Source organism: Pygoscelis adeliae, unplaced genomic scaffold, assembly GCF_000699105.1.
Source record: "Pygoscelis adeliae isolate BGI_AS28 unplaced genomic scaffold, ASM69910v1 Scaffold21, whole genome shotgun sequence".
Classification (NCBI taxonomy): Eukaryota; Metazoa; Chordata; class Aves; order Sphenisciformes; family Spheniscidae; genus Pygoscelis; species Pygoscelis adeliae.
Window position 1 is genome coordinate 5,911,255 of NW_008824243.1, and position 15,900 is coordinate 5,927,154.

General features: G+C 38.5%; 1 protein-coding gene across 1 annotated transcript in view; it reads left to right on the forward strand.

Moving 5' to 3' along the window:
- CORIN (corin, serine peptidase) overlaps positions 1-15,900 on the forward strand; it is a 140,865-nt gene that overhangs the window by 79,947 nt on the left and 45,018 nt on the right. The window contains exons 6-8 of the mRNA XM_009335224.1: positions 6,411-6,518; positions 9,140-9,256; positions 12,858-12,956. Of these exons, the coding sequence (XP_009333499.1) occupies positions 6,411-6,518; positions 9,140-9,256; positions 12,858-12,956 (324 nt within the window). The remainder of the gene's footprint in view (positions 1-6,410; positions 6,519-9,139; positions 9,257-12,857; positions 12,957-15,900) is intronic.

Sequence of the window (15,900 nt, forward strand, 5' to 3'; positions counted from 1 at the left end):
GGTAGGCCTTTCTGACCTTGGCAACACCTCTGGTGTAGATGGACCATCATCCACATCATCCATTGACTGGCATTCCACATCCAAAGCCTCATACCTGTTGTACAGAGGCAGCTGAGAAGGTGAGGTGGGCAAGGAGGAGGTCCGCCTGCTGCCATGAGCGTGGACTTGCCTCCATTCACTCCTTTCCTTTAAGCTACTGCATTCAGCCTGGTGGGGGGAGGATACAGGATCCCCTTGATCTTGTTTTTTTTCTGGTGGCTGTTCCTGTTTCTGTCTCAGGGAGGGCAGAGTACGGTTCCACCAGTCTATCTCTTTCTCAGACTCCCTGATGCTCCTTAATCTTTCTACTTCCTCTTGTAGCTCTGCCAGCAAGTTGAGCAGATAGTCCACGTGGTCACACCTCACACTGTCATCTGTTACCAGTGAAAGGCTCTGGCACACCCTGCAGCCTGAGACCTGGATGGCTGCATGTTTTTGTGGGAGCTCTGTCTGCATTGCCACATCCATTCCGGCAAGTGCAGAGGACATAGCTTTCTGCTGGGTGGATACCATAGCTAAGCTCCTTCTGAGAGGGTGAAGACCACCAAGACTCTTGAGCTGGTAGGGTGATGACACCCTGCCGCAGAAACTACTGCACCACGCTCTGGTTGCTTGCGCTCCCTAGGCTGCTTTTTATAGGTGTGGGGTGGCCATGGTTGCTCTGACAACACCCAGGCCTCAGTCAGCATCTCTCGGGAGAGCTGCTGGCTCCTAGCATGTCTCTCCGCTCCCCTGGCGTTTCTCTGCCTCAGGAAACCCCTCTGTGTGCCAAGATCTGCTGCTCCGCTGCAGATCGGGCCGGCTCTGGAGCAGCTCACCTCAGCCACTGACCATGATTAGAGGAACATTTTTACCAGAACTTACTAAAGCATGGAAATAAACCATTAAGACACTCAGGGCAACCTTACTGTTACCTTGTACTAGTTAGGATTATTACTTGGCAATAAAAATAAAATTATGGTTTTTGCACAGCAGTGTTTTATTCCTGGTTTAAGTTAAACACACTTTTAAAGGTGCATTAGTTTGGGATATTTGGTTTGGTTTTCATTATCTTCCCTCTTCAGAGTGCTACAAGGAAGAGACCTTTGGGCATCATGACAGTTCATGTCTCCTTTTCTGACAAAGGCCACAGCCATGTGTGAGGGCAGCTATGTTCTTAATCTTATTGGAATGAAGAGGTTTCTTCTTCTGTTGAGATAAAAGCAAAACTACTAGACTTCCATTAATGAAAAATAAATGGCAAAAATGACTATTAACCCTAAAAATGTATTATTTTCTTCAAGTCCAGCCAATGTATGCAAGTTTTAAGTGTATGAGTAGTTTGAAGACTCTGCCTTAGGGATCATTATAGATAACTGAAGGTTATAATTTTATAATGAATTCATAATTAAATTTATGAAATGATTGATTTTTTAATTCTTAAAATGCTTCTCCTTCGATCAAAGTAGATGCTATCAAATTTAAGTCTTATCCTAGGCTCATTTATAAGTTGTTTCAGTTCAGTTTCAAGATTGTTCAGTAGTAACTTTCGCAGTGACTGACATTTCCATAATAATGAAAATATTCAGTACTCCCAAAAATTTAGTTGCTATTCACCATTTAATTACTAAATATTTGGCAATATTTAGCAATATTTGAGAAAGAAGATAAAAATTTGAACTTTTATGCTGCAATGTGCCCTTGCCACAAAGAAGGCTAATGGTATCTTGGGCTGCGTTAGAAAAATTATCTTTCCGCTCTACTCAGCACTGGTGAGACCACACCTGGAGTACTATGACCAGTTCTGGGCTCTTCAGTACCGGAGAGACCTGGACATAATGGATAGAGTCCAGCAAAGGGCCACGAAGATGTTTAAGGGACTGGAGCATCTGTCCTGTGAAGAAAGGCTGAGAAAGCTGTGACTATTTAGCCTAGAGAAGGCTGAGGATGCATCTTATCAATGTATATAAATGCCTGAAGGGGAAGGTGTAAAGAAGATGAAAACAGGCTCTTCTCATTGGTGCCCAGTGACAGGACAAGGGTCACCAGGCACAAACTGAAACACTGGAAGTTCCTCCCAAACATCAGGAAACTTTTTTTTTTTTTTTCTTTTACTGTGAGGGGTTCCTCCCAAACATCAGGAAACTTTTTTTTTTTTTTTTCTTTTACTGTGAGGGTGACCAAACACTGGCACAGGTTGCCCAGAAAGGTGGTGGAGATGCCATCCATGGAGATACTCAAAAGCTGTCTGGACACAGTTCTGCATAACTGGCTCTAGGTGGCCCTGCTTGAGCAGGGGGGTTGGACCAGATGACCTCCAGAGGTCCCTTCCAACTTCAACTATTCTGTGATTCTGAGAATGAAATTAGTCCTTGGGGTGTCTAGGCAGTGGCACTTAAAGGTTCAGAAAGCTAAAAGACAGCATATTTTTTTCATCTAGATAGTTAAAGCACTTTATAGAATTTCAAAACAGGATTCTGTAAAGTGTAACTAATTGTATCTTTGTAAGGGTATTTGATGGCTTTAGATTCAAAAGACTCAAGCTTGCCAGTGTAATTGGATGCATTAAAAAGAAACATAGGACTTTTGAAAACAACATCTGGAAGAATGTTTCTAAAGTATGCTTTACAATTTTAATTAAAATATTCTTGTTTGTTTGGATTTGGATTTAAACATTTTGTATTTGTGACCTAAGCATGACTACTGTTACATTTCCTGATATGAGAATGGGGAAGGTAAAAATGCTGCTAAATAATTCCAGTAAGATTTTGAACTTTACAAATTGTGATATAATATGTACAACAACCTGGTATAAATGATTTAACTTTATGCTTTGTTTGAAAATCAAACCATTCAAATTAGTCATTGTTTCTGTAGGAAATTAATGTAACAAAACTCATTGGGAAGGAAGGCCATATGTATCCTAAACAAAACTTATTTCACTCACTTGCACTCAATATCTCATTGACTTAATTGTCTCATCCCTAGTGTGTACACAAGTGGTCTGGCTAGAATCACTTGTTTTTGACAGTGAAAAACACTGGCTTTTTTTGTCCTCATAATGTCTTTGTTTCTTTTTGGTTGGCAGTGATGATTTACTCTTCCTACAAGCATTTTACACTCTTAGGGATTGAGTATTTTTTTGAAAATATTCCTGAGACTTACATTTTTTTTGCTTTCCTTGCGTCTCCAGGGTTGTTCTTGATCTTTGGGATCAAGTGCACCCTCCGTGAGTTTGCAGATGACACCAACCTGGGCAGGAGGGATCTGCTTGAGGGTAGTAACATTCTACAGAGGGATCTGGAAAGACTGGATTGATGGGCCGAGGCCAGTTGTATGAGGTTCAACAAGGCTAAGTGCCGGGTCCTGCACTTGGGTCACAACAACCCCATGCAACGCTACAGGCCTGGGGAAGAGTGGCTGGAGAAAAGGACCTGAGGGTGTTGTTCGACGGCCAGCTGAACGTGAGCGGGCAGTGTGCCCAGGTGGCCAAGAAGGCCAATGGCATCCTGGCTTGTATCAGAAATAGTGTGGCCAGCAGGAGTAGGGAAGTGATCGTCCCCCTGTACTGGGCACTGGTGAGGCTGCACCTTGAATACTGTGTTCAGTTTTGGGCCCCTCACTACAAGGAAGACATCGAGGTGCTGGAGCGTGTCCAAAGAAGGGCAACGAAGCTGGTGAAGGGTCCGGAGAACAAGTGTTATGAGGAGCGGCTGAGGGAGCTGGGGTTGTTTAGCCTGGAGAAAAGGAGGCTGAGGGGAGACCTTATTGCTCTCTACAACTACCTGACAGGAGGTTGTAGCAAGGTGGGTGTTGGTCTCTTCTGCCAAGTAACAAAGCGATAGGACAAGAGGAAATGGCCTCAAGTTGCACCAGGGGAGGTTTAGATTGGATGTTAGGAAAAATTTCTTCACCAAAAGGGTTGTGAAGCATTGGAAGAGGCTGCCCAGGGAAGTGGTTGAGTCACCATCCCTGGAGGTATTTAAAAGACGTATAGATGTGGTGCTTAGGGACATGGTTTAGTGGTGGACTTGGCAGTGTTAGCAGAATCCATCCCTCTTTTTGAAAGTATAGTTTAATTTACTTAGCAGTGTCACTTTTTTACACAGCTGCAGCCAAAAACTGGTATTTACGATTTCATCGTGTTGCTTATACCATTTACTCTGTGACTTTGTCCAATGGAAGGTACCAACTGAGGAATCAGAATTCAACTCAGCCAGCTATCACATAGGAATATGAACAGGAAAGAAGCTGTAACACTGATCTACAAATGCATAAATTATCCATGCCAAAACTTGGAACTGTCAGAAGGATCCTGATGAGCAAGTTTTACATGTAATGTACCAAATGTAACCGTGTCTCTTACATCCCCCTGGCTGTACTTACACACACACTTCCCTAATATGTACACTCACTTCCTCTTCCTCCTCGTGTGACTTTCTCAGTCATACTTCTCTTTCACAAAGGGTGAACAAGATGAAGACCATTTTAGTAATAAAATACAAAAGAAAATGTTTTCACACACGTGCCACTGCATGCCACGCTTTAGAACAGAGCATCTTGTTGAATTAAGGTCTTATTTACTCCTAGAAGTGGCAGAATTTGTACATTGAGTCTGCACATATATCTTGTCCTGGTTATATAACAAAGACAGCTTTGTTTCATTTGCATGAGGAGCAATGGAAGCATAGAAACTGTCACAGTTACAAAGTGATCAATAAGGATAAAGGTTGCCAGAGTATTTCATGCTGTTGCATACTCAAAACAAGTAGTGTTTAGAATTTTACTGTCAGCTGGCTATTGTTCTGCTTACATGAAACTAGAATTTAAATATTTTCATTTAGTTTGGGGGTTTTGGTATTTACTGTTTCATGCCTTTTGTTCTTTTAAAGCTAAATTAACTATTGACTACAAAGCTCATGGCTCAGCCATATTATTTTACTTTATGTCCTGAAGCATTGTCCTTCGCATTGTGCTGTTAATTCTGTTTGGACTTTCTAAGATGATGTGAAACTTGTAGAAACATTTAGAAACTTGTAGAAACATTTGTAAGACGATGTGAAACTTTTAGAAAGCATGAATATTTCTGTGGGGGAAGGGGAAGAAGTGATTCATGTTCAAATTTTAGAGTTGAGGTTGGTAAAGCCTTGAGAAACTTAGAGTACTCACCTAGGAGGTGGAATACTTGGCTGACATTGATCTGGAGGGATAGAAATCCCACTGCACCTTCTGGGAGAGTGCCGCACCTTTCAGTGTGTAATATACTTAGAAGGACACCCTTCTTTCAAAGTGGGACCACTGTGCAATCATGAACACAGGAGTCACACGCCAAGAGGAAAGAAGCAAGCGGTAGCATGATTCTGTTGTTTAGTGGTTGAGCATGTCAGCTGAGGGGAGAGACTTGTGTTCCAGTCCCTGCTCTTGGAGCTCTTTCTGTATGTCGTCTAGGAAAGAGTTCACTTAAAATGCCCACATATCTCAGTAAGAAAGGGCACAAAGAACTTCCTTGGTTCCAGTGGCATAGCTTCAACAGGAAGGAGGGATTAGCCACCCAGCTGTTCTATATCCTGGCATTCTCCCTGGAAAAGCCAGATGTGAAGAAAAAACCTAGAGGAAGGCAGTGAAACTAGGTCACCCACTTCCCAACTGTGTGTTTGTAATCAAAAGTTATTGCTAATGGGATCAGACACCACCAACCCTATTTTCTCTTCTGTCCCCTTTCCTAACTACAATGTAGATTCCATGTTTTTATAAAACCTGATATTATTCAAGCATTATGGATATTCTCAGAGAATATTTATCAGGGCTTTACTGAAGGCCTCAGCCATGGAAATAAAGGCTAAACCCACTTAGGGCTGACAGTGCTAAGAATTCTTTGATGAGACGGCATCAGGCCAATTTCTGAGCTCAAAACTGTGTAAAGCATAAAGCTCATTTGAAACCATTGTAAGGTCAAAGGCAGGCTCAAAAACAGGGTCTGGGGATCTTGATTTTGCTGTTAGAAGCTTCAGCTCCACCTAATAACCACATCAGGTGCTCAAGACTGCCTAGTAATCTAGCTGATGAAACCCACAACCTTTCTTGAGAACTTCATGTGTATAAATTAATTAAACATTTTGGTCCGTATGTGTAACCAGAGCACTTTCTCCTCATGGTATTGATCAAAAAAGCAGCTGGTAGGAACAGAATAAAAATGTCTAAAAATTGCTTTTGATTTTTCTTGTTCTTCCATATTAGTTTCTAATAAACTGGTACACATTGAGTATTAATGCAGACCTGTAAATTGTAGGGTATCTTTAGCTAATCTAGTTTTAGTCAATACATTCCAGTATTCATAGTTTATATGAAAGTTCCAATGTCATGTTAACGTTTTACAAAAATTTGTTTTGTAGACTGCAGTGATGATGTATTTCGTTGCAACACAGGAAAATGCTTAAATTATACCTTTGTTTGTGATGGATATGATGACTGTGGAGACCTTAGTGATGAACAAAACTGTGGTAAATGAAAGTTTTATGCTTTTCTAAAGTCTTTAAGACAGCAGTATTGCCTAAGCCAGTAATCTTTTTCCTTAAACTACTAAAAGAGTAATATACCCTGCTGTTACTCTTTTTGGGTAAAGTAAAAACAGCTCACAAATTCTATATGCAATTTGAAAAGTTTTAAAGGAGAGTTCTGGGTTAATCCAAATTTTGAAGGTAGTGGTATTTTGAAGAAATATTCTGACTTGCAATTTGTTTTAAACTAATTCAAGATGTTATGGTTGCTTTCTTGCTAACTTGGCTGAATTTAACAAGATTAAAGCAAGCCGTAAGAGGCTACACACTGGTGATACCAACTGTTTTATAGCTGAACTGTTTTTACATAAGCTCCATAGTGAACTTGTATGTTTTGATGATCAAATTCTGTTTCTTTCAAATCGTGTTTTCAATCAACTTTGTGTGTTCTGCCTCCTTATATTTGTCTTTCTACCTACACATTCATAGGAAAAAAATGAAGTTTTGCCATAAAAAAAAATAATCTTCACATGTAAATACTGGAAAACTTTGAAAGTTTTTCTCTGAATTTTTTTCTAACTTTTGCTCCTGGTACTACACCTGAAAAAAATGTAGTGCTCTAAAATAATTTTTTAAAAATTAAAATATTATTTCTCACCTTTCTTCAATCACTTTTCTAAGGAAAAGCACAGAGAATTTCAAAACTAAAAATAAAGGCACAGTTTTTTCTGAGATTTGCTTTATGTTTATTCTCCAAATTAAACATACTTTAAGATCTTGCACTACTTTTTGTTAGTTTTGGTTGTTTTGTGTGGTTTTTTTTCATAAACCGTCTTTGATTAAAGACTTTTCTAAACATTAATCTGACTCCTACCATTCCTATCTTGAGATAGTTTTTTTCTATATAAAATTTAAGATCTAACTTCTTGTACAGGCTATAAATGGGTTTCATAGCAGATTTGGCAGACTGGACTGTGTCTACGCTCCCTATTTATTTTGGTGTAAAGTCAGGCTGCTCAACAGAATGCTTTTCTTTATTTGTGGAAGCATTCGGGTAGAAAGAGAAAGATGAAGATTGGAATAGTTTCTTTGTAGATAATTCTTATGGAAAATTCTGAGCGTATGCAAAAAACATAGTTTCTGATTAAGTGCCAAATATGACATTTGAGAAACATATTTTTTTTAATTCTTAGTAAAAAGATAAATGTAGGGAATGATTTTCTCTGCCAGCAAGTGAAAATGTTGGCTAACTGAAAATCATTCCATGAGATGGGAGGCCAGAAGATCTTTTAATGTGCTTAACAAATCTTAGAAACTTGTCTATTTGCAAATGGAAACGACTGCACCTGAGAGGAGGAATGAATGCATCACTATCTATATAGGCAATAGAATTCAGAACATGTGTATCTACCATCTGCAAAAAGATCTGCAGGTACAGAAAATCTCTTATTGTAATTTACTAATGCAAAATGGCTCATTGGTAAGAATGATTAGCTTATAGGCATAGAACAATTGATCAATAATATAAATTATACAAATGGTAACTTATCCTTTTTTTTTTTTTGTCCTCAAATTTGCATTTTATATAGATTGTAATCCAGTGACGCATCATCAGTGTGGAGATGGGAGATGTATAACAGCTGATTGGGTATGTGATGGTGACCATGACTGTATAGACAAATCAGATGAAATCAATTGCTGTAAGTTCCCTTAATCTCTAAATTAGTTTTTTCTGTCTTTAAAAATAAAAACCAAAATGTAAGATACATAGTATACTTACTTATTACTTGTAAGGCAAAACTACAAGCATATTTGATTTCAGAAGTTCACACTTGACAAATGTCCCTTCTGGTAGTCAGCTGCGGCAAATTACACATTTGTTGCCATTGTTGGGAAGTACCAGCATTGCCTTGTGTTTCAGCTTCTTGTTAATTACAGAATTAGCTTTTTGTTAATTGTAATGTTCCCATTAAACAGTAATGAATGAATGTATGTAACCTCTTAAACTGTAGGTATTCTGAGTTTGTGACAGCTTTCTGACGTGCCTGTATGCGACCTATCACACCTTCTCAGAGTTTGGACATCTGTCTGCTCCAATGATGATGGTGTATATCTGCAAAAAAACTATACTAGAATATTGCTGAGGTTGCAAAATCAAGTCTTGGGGAACTAGCACATGTTTTAATGTGATTAAGGTTATCATAAGACATATGCTTATGCTGCATTCTTGCTGCCATTCAGTGCTTGACCTTGCAACCACTATACTACGATTTTCCCTGAAATCTAAGAACCTAATCTGAATAAAGGAATGTAAGTGGACAAAGAATAGGTGACAATTTTTATATGAGTAAAAATGATGGGGTTTTTCTCTTGGAAAAGCTGAACCTTCATCTCAGCCTCTCGCTAATACCTGACATACATAGTTTCAGCCCCTGTAGTTAAAGATCAGTATAGCTGTAGGCTATTGAAAACATAGCCTACATATAATGAAAAATGTCTAGTGACCTTCAGTGCTAAGCAGTGTTATCAGCTTCTCCTAAAATAACTTCAAGGCGATGTTAAAAAATAATTAAGACCTTCATTAACCTAAGTTGATCAGAATATTGTCTTTTTTTTCTCTCTAGCATGTCATAGTCAGGGTCTGGTGGAATGCAGAAATGGGCAGTGCATTCCTAGCGCATTCCAGTGTGATGGAGATAATGACTGTAAAGATGGAAGTGATGAAGAAAACTGCAGTGAAAGTAAGGATATCCCTCATTTTACTGTTCTTACTGAACCTACCATTGAATGCTTTGTTCTGAAGTGCCTTTAGCTAAATCTGTCTGACAAATTTACTTTCTTTGCCTTTCAAATAACGCTTGCTAAGGCTGGTTGGTGTCTGCTTTCACACAGGAAGTTGTAAGCAGAGTTTTATTAGTCCTTAAAAATATAAAAAGTTAAAGAAATGGAGGTGGTATTTAGCATAGTATTTGGTTATCTGACATGATCAGCTGTTACTTGAAATAAATTAATACATATTCACATTGTCTGCAGCAATTAGAAGCTACTATCGCAGCAATTGGTGTCGTCTGAGGAGGAATTTTCTCATGAAAATCCTATTTTCATCAGAACTTGTGAGTCAGAGAAAGGATGTTTTCATAAGTAAACTAATGATTTAGTGTGACTAAGGGAAAATATATGAGAATGTAAGTTTTCATAGCTACTTAATAGCTGTCTCGTGATGGATTGTATGAAAGAAAAGGAAACCAGGCAGTTTCTTGAGCCCTGGAACATGGTTTCCCAAAGACTTGTGTCCTGTGGTACAGTTTGACACTCAGAAAGAGATGATGTCATGTTGTGATGGTTTCAGCATTTGAAGGTATTTTTCACATGTAATTCTCTTGTTTCTGGTAAGGTATAGGTTCAGATTGCAGCCTTTCCTTCAATGTGAGAATTATTGAAGTCTTTCTCTTATGAATCTTGTTTTTAAGAAATTAAAGGAATTCACTTTATTTAGAAAACTCTGGTGCTGTCAGATGTAGTGGTAATAGGACAACCTATTCAAAAGTTATTAGAGTAGAACAGACCTGTTATCATAAGATAAATACACAGTGTGATTATATAAGCCTCATTTCTTTAGGGAACCAGTCTAGAAGAAATCCTTTCATAAGCACGTCTACTCAGTCCCTTCTGTTCATATTGAGTTCTCAGGATCCTTCTACTCCAATTTAAACATCTCCATACCAAAAAACAACCAAGAAGTTGAAACATAGAAATTACCATTATTCTTCTTCACAATTAATGTTGACGTTGCAAAGAGGTCTCGCATGAAATTTCTTCCAGTTCTGACTCTGGCAATCTAAAAACTGAGAACCAAGTTTTTTCCTTAGTTCTGACTGTGCTATCTCACAAAATGCTCAGTTTTTATTCTTCATCTTTCCTGATGTCCAACCTCAGTCTTATTCTGTGAATTCCACGATCCTCCGTTTCTCTTGCTGATAATGAAACTACCGTTTTTAATATAAAAGAGATGAGGCAGGATAATGGGATAAATTGAAAAGTACAAAACTATTTAGAACATTCTATAAGCAACCATTTCAACTTCTAAAATTCACCCAACTTAAGCCTATTAAATTTTTTTACCACTAGTAAAAGAGAATTTCACAGAAAACGTTGATGCATGATCTGGGTTAGAAGTCAGCAATGTGTTTTGTTTTCACGGCTTTTTGCCTCTGTGGATGTTGAAGAAATAGTTAAAAATGTTTTTTGGTAAGATGAACAGATATAGATTCAAGGATACTAAATGCAGAGGAGTAGGATGGGGTGATAATTATGTAGTCAATGATCTCACAGATCATGCTAAAAGATTTTTCCATTTAGCATTAAACTGCAAAGCTGTTAAATATGAAAGTTTTCCTTGTTCTTATTATTCATTCTTCAATGTGCAAAAAACTTTATCTAATATTTTGCAATATTGTGTAGAGCAAAATTCTTCTTTTAAGCAACCACATCCTGTCCGTCCTAAATTTGCATGAGAATATGTAGGCAGAATTTGGACCTCATTTGGATTATTCCTCTTTGGTTCCTTGCAAAGTCGATGTAAAAGCAAGGCAGAATTCTTGTTTGTAACTTTCTTTCATATTTCTTATTTATGTTGTTGATTTCAGCAACTACAGAAAATGTAATAGGACATACGCTTAATACAAAGACTTCTCTGCTCTACAAATCAAACAATTTGGGTGTGCCTAGCAGAGGCAGTGAAGTTAGGGCTGAAGTGATCTGGAATATTGGTTTTGTTACAAACACAGTAAACGTGAAATCAGCGTAGAAATTTGAGGTCAAGATGTAGTGACTTGCCACTTGCCTATATAAGGATACAGGGACCTTGTGTAATGGTACAAGTAGATACATATCGGGATTACAAATGACCATTGCTTCATCTGTATCTGAATGAGAAAAATGGTCTCCTTCACTACATACCTTAAGGAAATTTAAGGTATTTCATCTATTAACATTACTGCTGTCATTAATTTTGTGACAATAGAAATCTAATATAGATGTATTCACAGCTGGTTCTGCGATCCCTTCAAAAGACAGGGTAGAGTGTGTTTATAGAAATTCAGCATTGACTGTGCTAGGATCAAAAGAATCTACACTGTAGCACAGGGATTTTTAAAGAGTTGAGAAACTCTTCCACTGTGAGATAAGGAGGAGTTGGAGCAAACTTCAAAAATGAATTTTAATGTAAAGATTTGTGATAGCTTAGAAGTCAAAAGGTTTTCCCTACCTTTCAAGTTCCGTTTTGCAATCAGATGCACCTGTAAAATAAGACAGTCAATTGCTACAGCAAAAGAAAGTACCTCCGTTGCTTTAATATATAACATGTATGAAGGGAAGTAAATCCCCATAATTGTGAATAGATATGACTACATCATCAGTTATTTGGGACAAGGTTGTTGTCAAGGTCATTGAAACAAGATGTTTCTTCAGCATCTTCTGTATGCCCAGTATAAGCATGCCATGACTGAATAATTAATGTTTGTGGACAGTAGTGCAATACAAACACTAAGCAATAATTGTAATAAACCATTTTAAACAGGATGAGATGATAAAATCCAAACCGTTCAGTCTCTGTGTACAGAATAGTAAATTAAATGACTGATCTTGCAAAAGTCATATGGAAGAGAGAATTTAATGGTTTGGAACGGAGCTATCACCACTATGAGACAGAGAGAAGTCCAGGGATTTGTCAGAGAAACTAACTACCCGGGTAATGTGCTCAGAAACTTTTTGATGAGGTGCTGGTTTTAGTTATTCTGAATTCCATCTTTAAGACCATAGCCTTTTTGGGTTTCTTTTTGTTGTTGTTGTTGTTTGTTTTTTAACCAGCCAAAGAAGGACAATAAAGCTTCAGCTCTGACAACCTTTCTTCAGGATGGTTTTTATTGTCCACCAAAACAATCATAAAATGAGAAGCAGATCAGCTGAATGGCACTGAAGAATAATTCCTAGAGGGTATTCTCTTTCTGCTAGGACCTATTGTTCCTTTTGAAATCTGATTTAAATGACTTTCATACTCTGCCAGAGTATCATGGTAAATGGCTTTCAGACATCCACCTCTCATTCAGAAACTGGGATATAAATTCTTATATTAAACATAGGGGTAAAGAGAAGTGACATCTGGACAGTGCTGCACGCTTTTCTTCCTTACAACACTTCCTTACTGCACTTGAAATGCCGTAGGGTACTTACTCAACTATGTAAACAAAATACTTAATTGTAATGTATTTTCTCATCACTACACCCCAGTAATTTTTATTAGCCTGGTAAATAATTAGAATAGTAAATTTCTATTTTCCTCAGGTCAAACCCTCTGTCAGGAGGGAGACCAGAGATGTACTTCCTGTCCTGATCCCTGTGGAACTTCTCTCTGTGAGATGAGAAACAGCCAGACAAACTGCAGTAAGTAGGTCACATGCTTCATACTGTCACTGTTTTAGGGTGTTTTAGAGTATAATGAGGATGCAGGGTAGAACACAGTAAGTAATACTTTAATTTACTATCTAAAGCACATGTGTAGTGATTAAGTATTGAAAAGGGCAGAGCTGAAACAAAAGTTTCATCATAACTCTTGATTATTGATGTACTAAGAGGTACTCATAACATTTGACATTGAGATATTTTCCCTTCTGTGAATTTTTGATACGTTCTTAATGGGTGTTTACAGTTGCACTTTTTCTTAACATTTAATGACATTCAGTGTTTGCATAAAGTAAACAACATAGTGTAAGTGTAAAGCAGAAGCTACTGGTTTATTTTCAAAATATAAGAAAACATGGTGCTGTGTTTAGTAGTCTGGAGAACTTTTAGCCCTTTTATGAAGGAATAATTTTGATACTTAAATTGGCAAAACTAGTTATTCTTCTGACCAATACATATTGTAGAGGATTGGGGTCTTCAACGCTGCATATCTTCATTTCTATGTCCTGTACTATACCACTCCATGCAAGCCTCCTGTACCCACTGTACACTTGCTTCTGAGTAGCTCTCTTTCTCACTTGTGCAATGCGGCACTGTGAACAGGTACTGAAAAGAAGTATATTTGGCTAGGTTTTGAAACTGGGGCAGAACTGTATTCAGAATTATTCAGAATTAATTAAAACTTGGTGATGTGTTAATACAGTCACATCAATTCAGGTCCCCTCGGCACATGGGCAGGCTTGCCTTCACTTACATATGAATGTGTAGACATATCCTGTAATTGCTTTGTGCTGAGCAGTTATCTCTGCAAGGCATGGTTTGGTACTATATGGTAGCTTGTTTCGATAATGTTATTCCATTTAGGTTGGAATGGATATGGGAAGGTCAACTAGTCCAAACTCCACAGTCTTTCTAAAGTTGCGACTGTCACCCACAAGTGTTTGTTTGAAACACACACCATTCATGCTGGGGTCTTTAGTAAGTAAAAATACAAGATACTTGGGCATATTTGCTTTACATATGCTTCTATCAATGGTTCTCCTAACTTTTTTAAAAGGGGCAATCATAAGTACCCTGTTTAGCATTAGAAGGAAGTTAGTTCACACCTTTGGTCAACTAGTCCAAACTCCTGATCAAAGCAGTGCCAATTAAGTCATGTGGCCCATGACCTTGTGCATCTGAGTTTTGAGTATCTCCAAGGACAGAGATTCCACAGTCTTTCTCGGAGACCTGTTCCACTGTTAGGCTGCTCTCATGATAAATACCTTTTTTCCATATATGTAATTGGAATGCTCTGTTTTACAGCTTGTGTCTTTTGCCTCTCATCCTATCCCTGCACGCTAAGAGTCTGGCTCCGTCTGCTTTACACCTACCCATTAGGTAGTTGTTAACAGCAATAAGGCCTCCCCTTAGCCTTCCTTTTTGATGGCTGAACAAACTCTCTTTTCCCAACTTTTGCCTGTAGATTGTGTGATCCAGTTCCCTAACCTGCTTGTTGGCCCTCCACTGACCTCATTCCAGTATATTGATGTCTTTCATGAATTGGGGAGCCAAAAAACAGGACACAATACTCCAGATAGGCACCAGTACTGAATAAAAGGGAATGACAGCCAGTCATCTTGTCAGAGACAGCAATCAGATTAGTCAGGCATGATTTTTCCCATGATGAATCTGTGCTGGCTGTTCCCAGTCACCTTTTTTTCTTCATGTGTGGACGTGTCTTCAAGAAGCAACTGGTCCATACTCTTCCTGGGGACTGAGGATAGACTGACTGGACTGTAGTCCCCTGGATCCTCCTTCTTGCCCTTCCTAAAGATGGATGTGATGTTTGCCTTTTTCCAGTCATCAGGTGCCAGGGTTGCCATGACCTTTTGAAGATAATATAAAGCAGCCTTCCAATGACATTCCTCAGTGGAAACTGAGGCAGAAAAGACATTGAGTACCTTGGTATTTTCCATGTCCCTGGTCACTAGTTCCCCTACCCCAGTGAGCATCAGACCCACATTTTTCTTACGTTTCCTTTTGCTGTCAATGTACTCACAAGAGCCCTCCTTCTTGCCCTTTACATTGCTCAATAGTTTCAACTCTAGCTGAGCTTTGGCTTTTCTGACTCCATTCTCTTATGCTTGGGACATGTCTCTATGTTCCACTTAAGTGCTCTATCCCCTCTTCTGTCTTCTGTATATTTATTTTCTGTGTTTGAGCTTGGTCAGGAGATCCATGTTTAGCCAAGGTGGCCTTATGCCACACTTGCTTGACTTGCTTTGCATTGGAATGGACTCTTCTGTGCTCTGAGGAGGCTCTCCTTTAAGACCAACTTGCTGTCCTTCAAGCAGATATTAGCATGATTAAAACTCTCATAAGTACCAGCGCCTGCAATCACGAGGCATCTTCCTGCCTTCTGAAGAAGGGTTCATCTACCTCCTCTTTTTGCTAAGGTGGTCTGCAGCAGATGCCTACTATGTACATCACCTGTGTAGGTCTGTCCTCTAATCCATATCCATAACCAAACTATTCAGGTGAGAAGGAGCCTTCTAAGCTGATTAGAGTAGTAGGTGTTGGGTTTTTTTACTTGCCTGTTGTGAACCAAACCATCATTCTCCTTCAAGAAATATTTAGAAAGGGTTATGAAATGGGAAGGAAGGTATCCATATAACACAAAACTAAAACGAATCCGCTTCATTTTTTAAAAACTTTTAATAAAACTTAAATTTTTAAAATAATTTAAATTTTTTTTTGGTTGAAATCTCAGCTATCATCATTGAATTATCTTGGTCATTTTCTCCTCTGTGTCTTGCAATTCATGGTCAGATATTGTCTCCCATGAGAGGTTGTCCCCCTCCTGGTTAAAAGGAAGCGATATAACTTGAGATACATACACTAATCAAGGAGAAATCAAACATGAGATATCACAACAGATCAAATT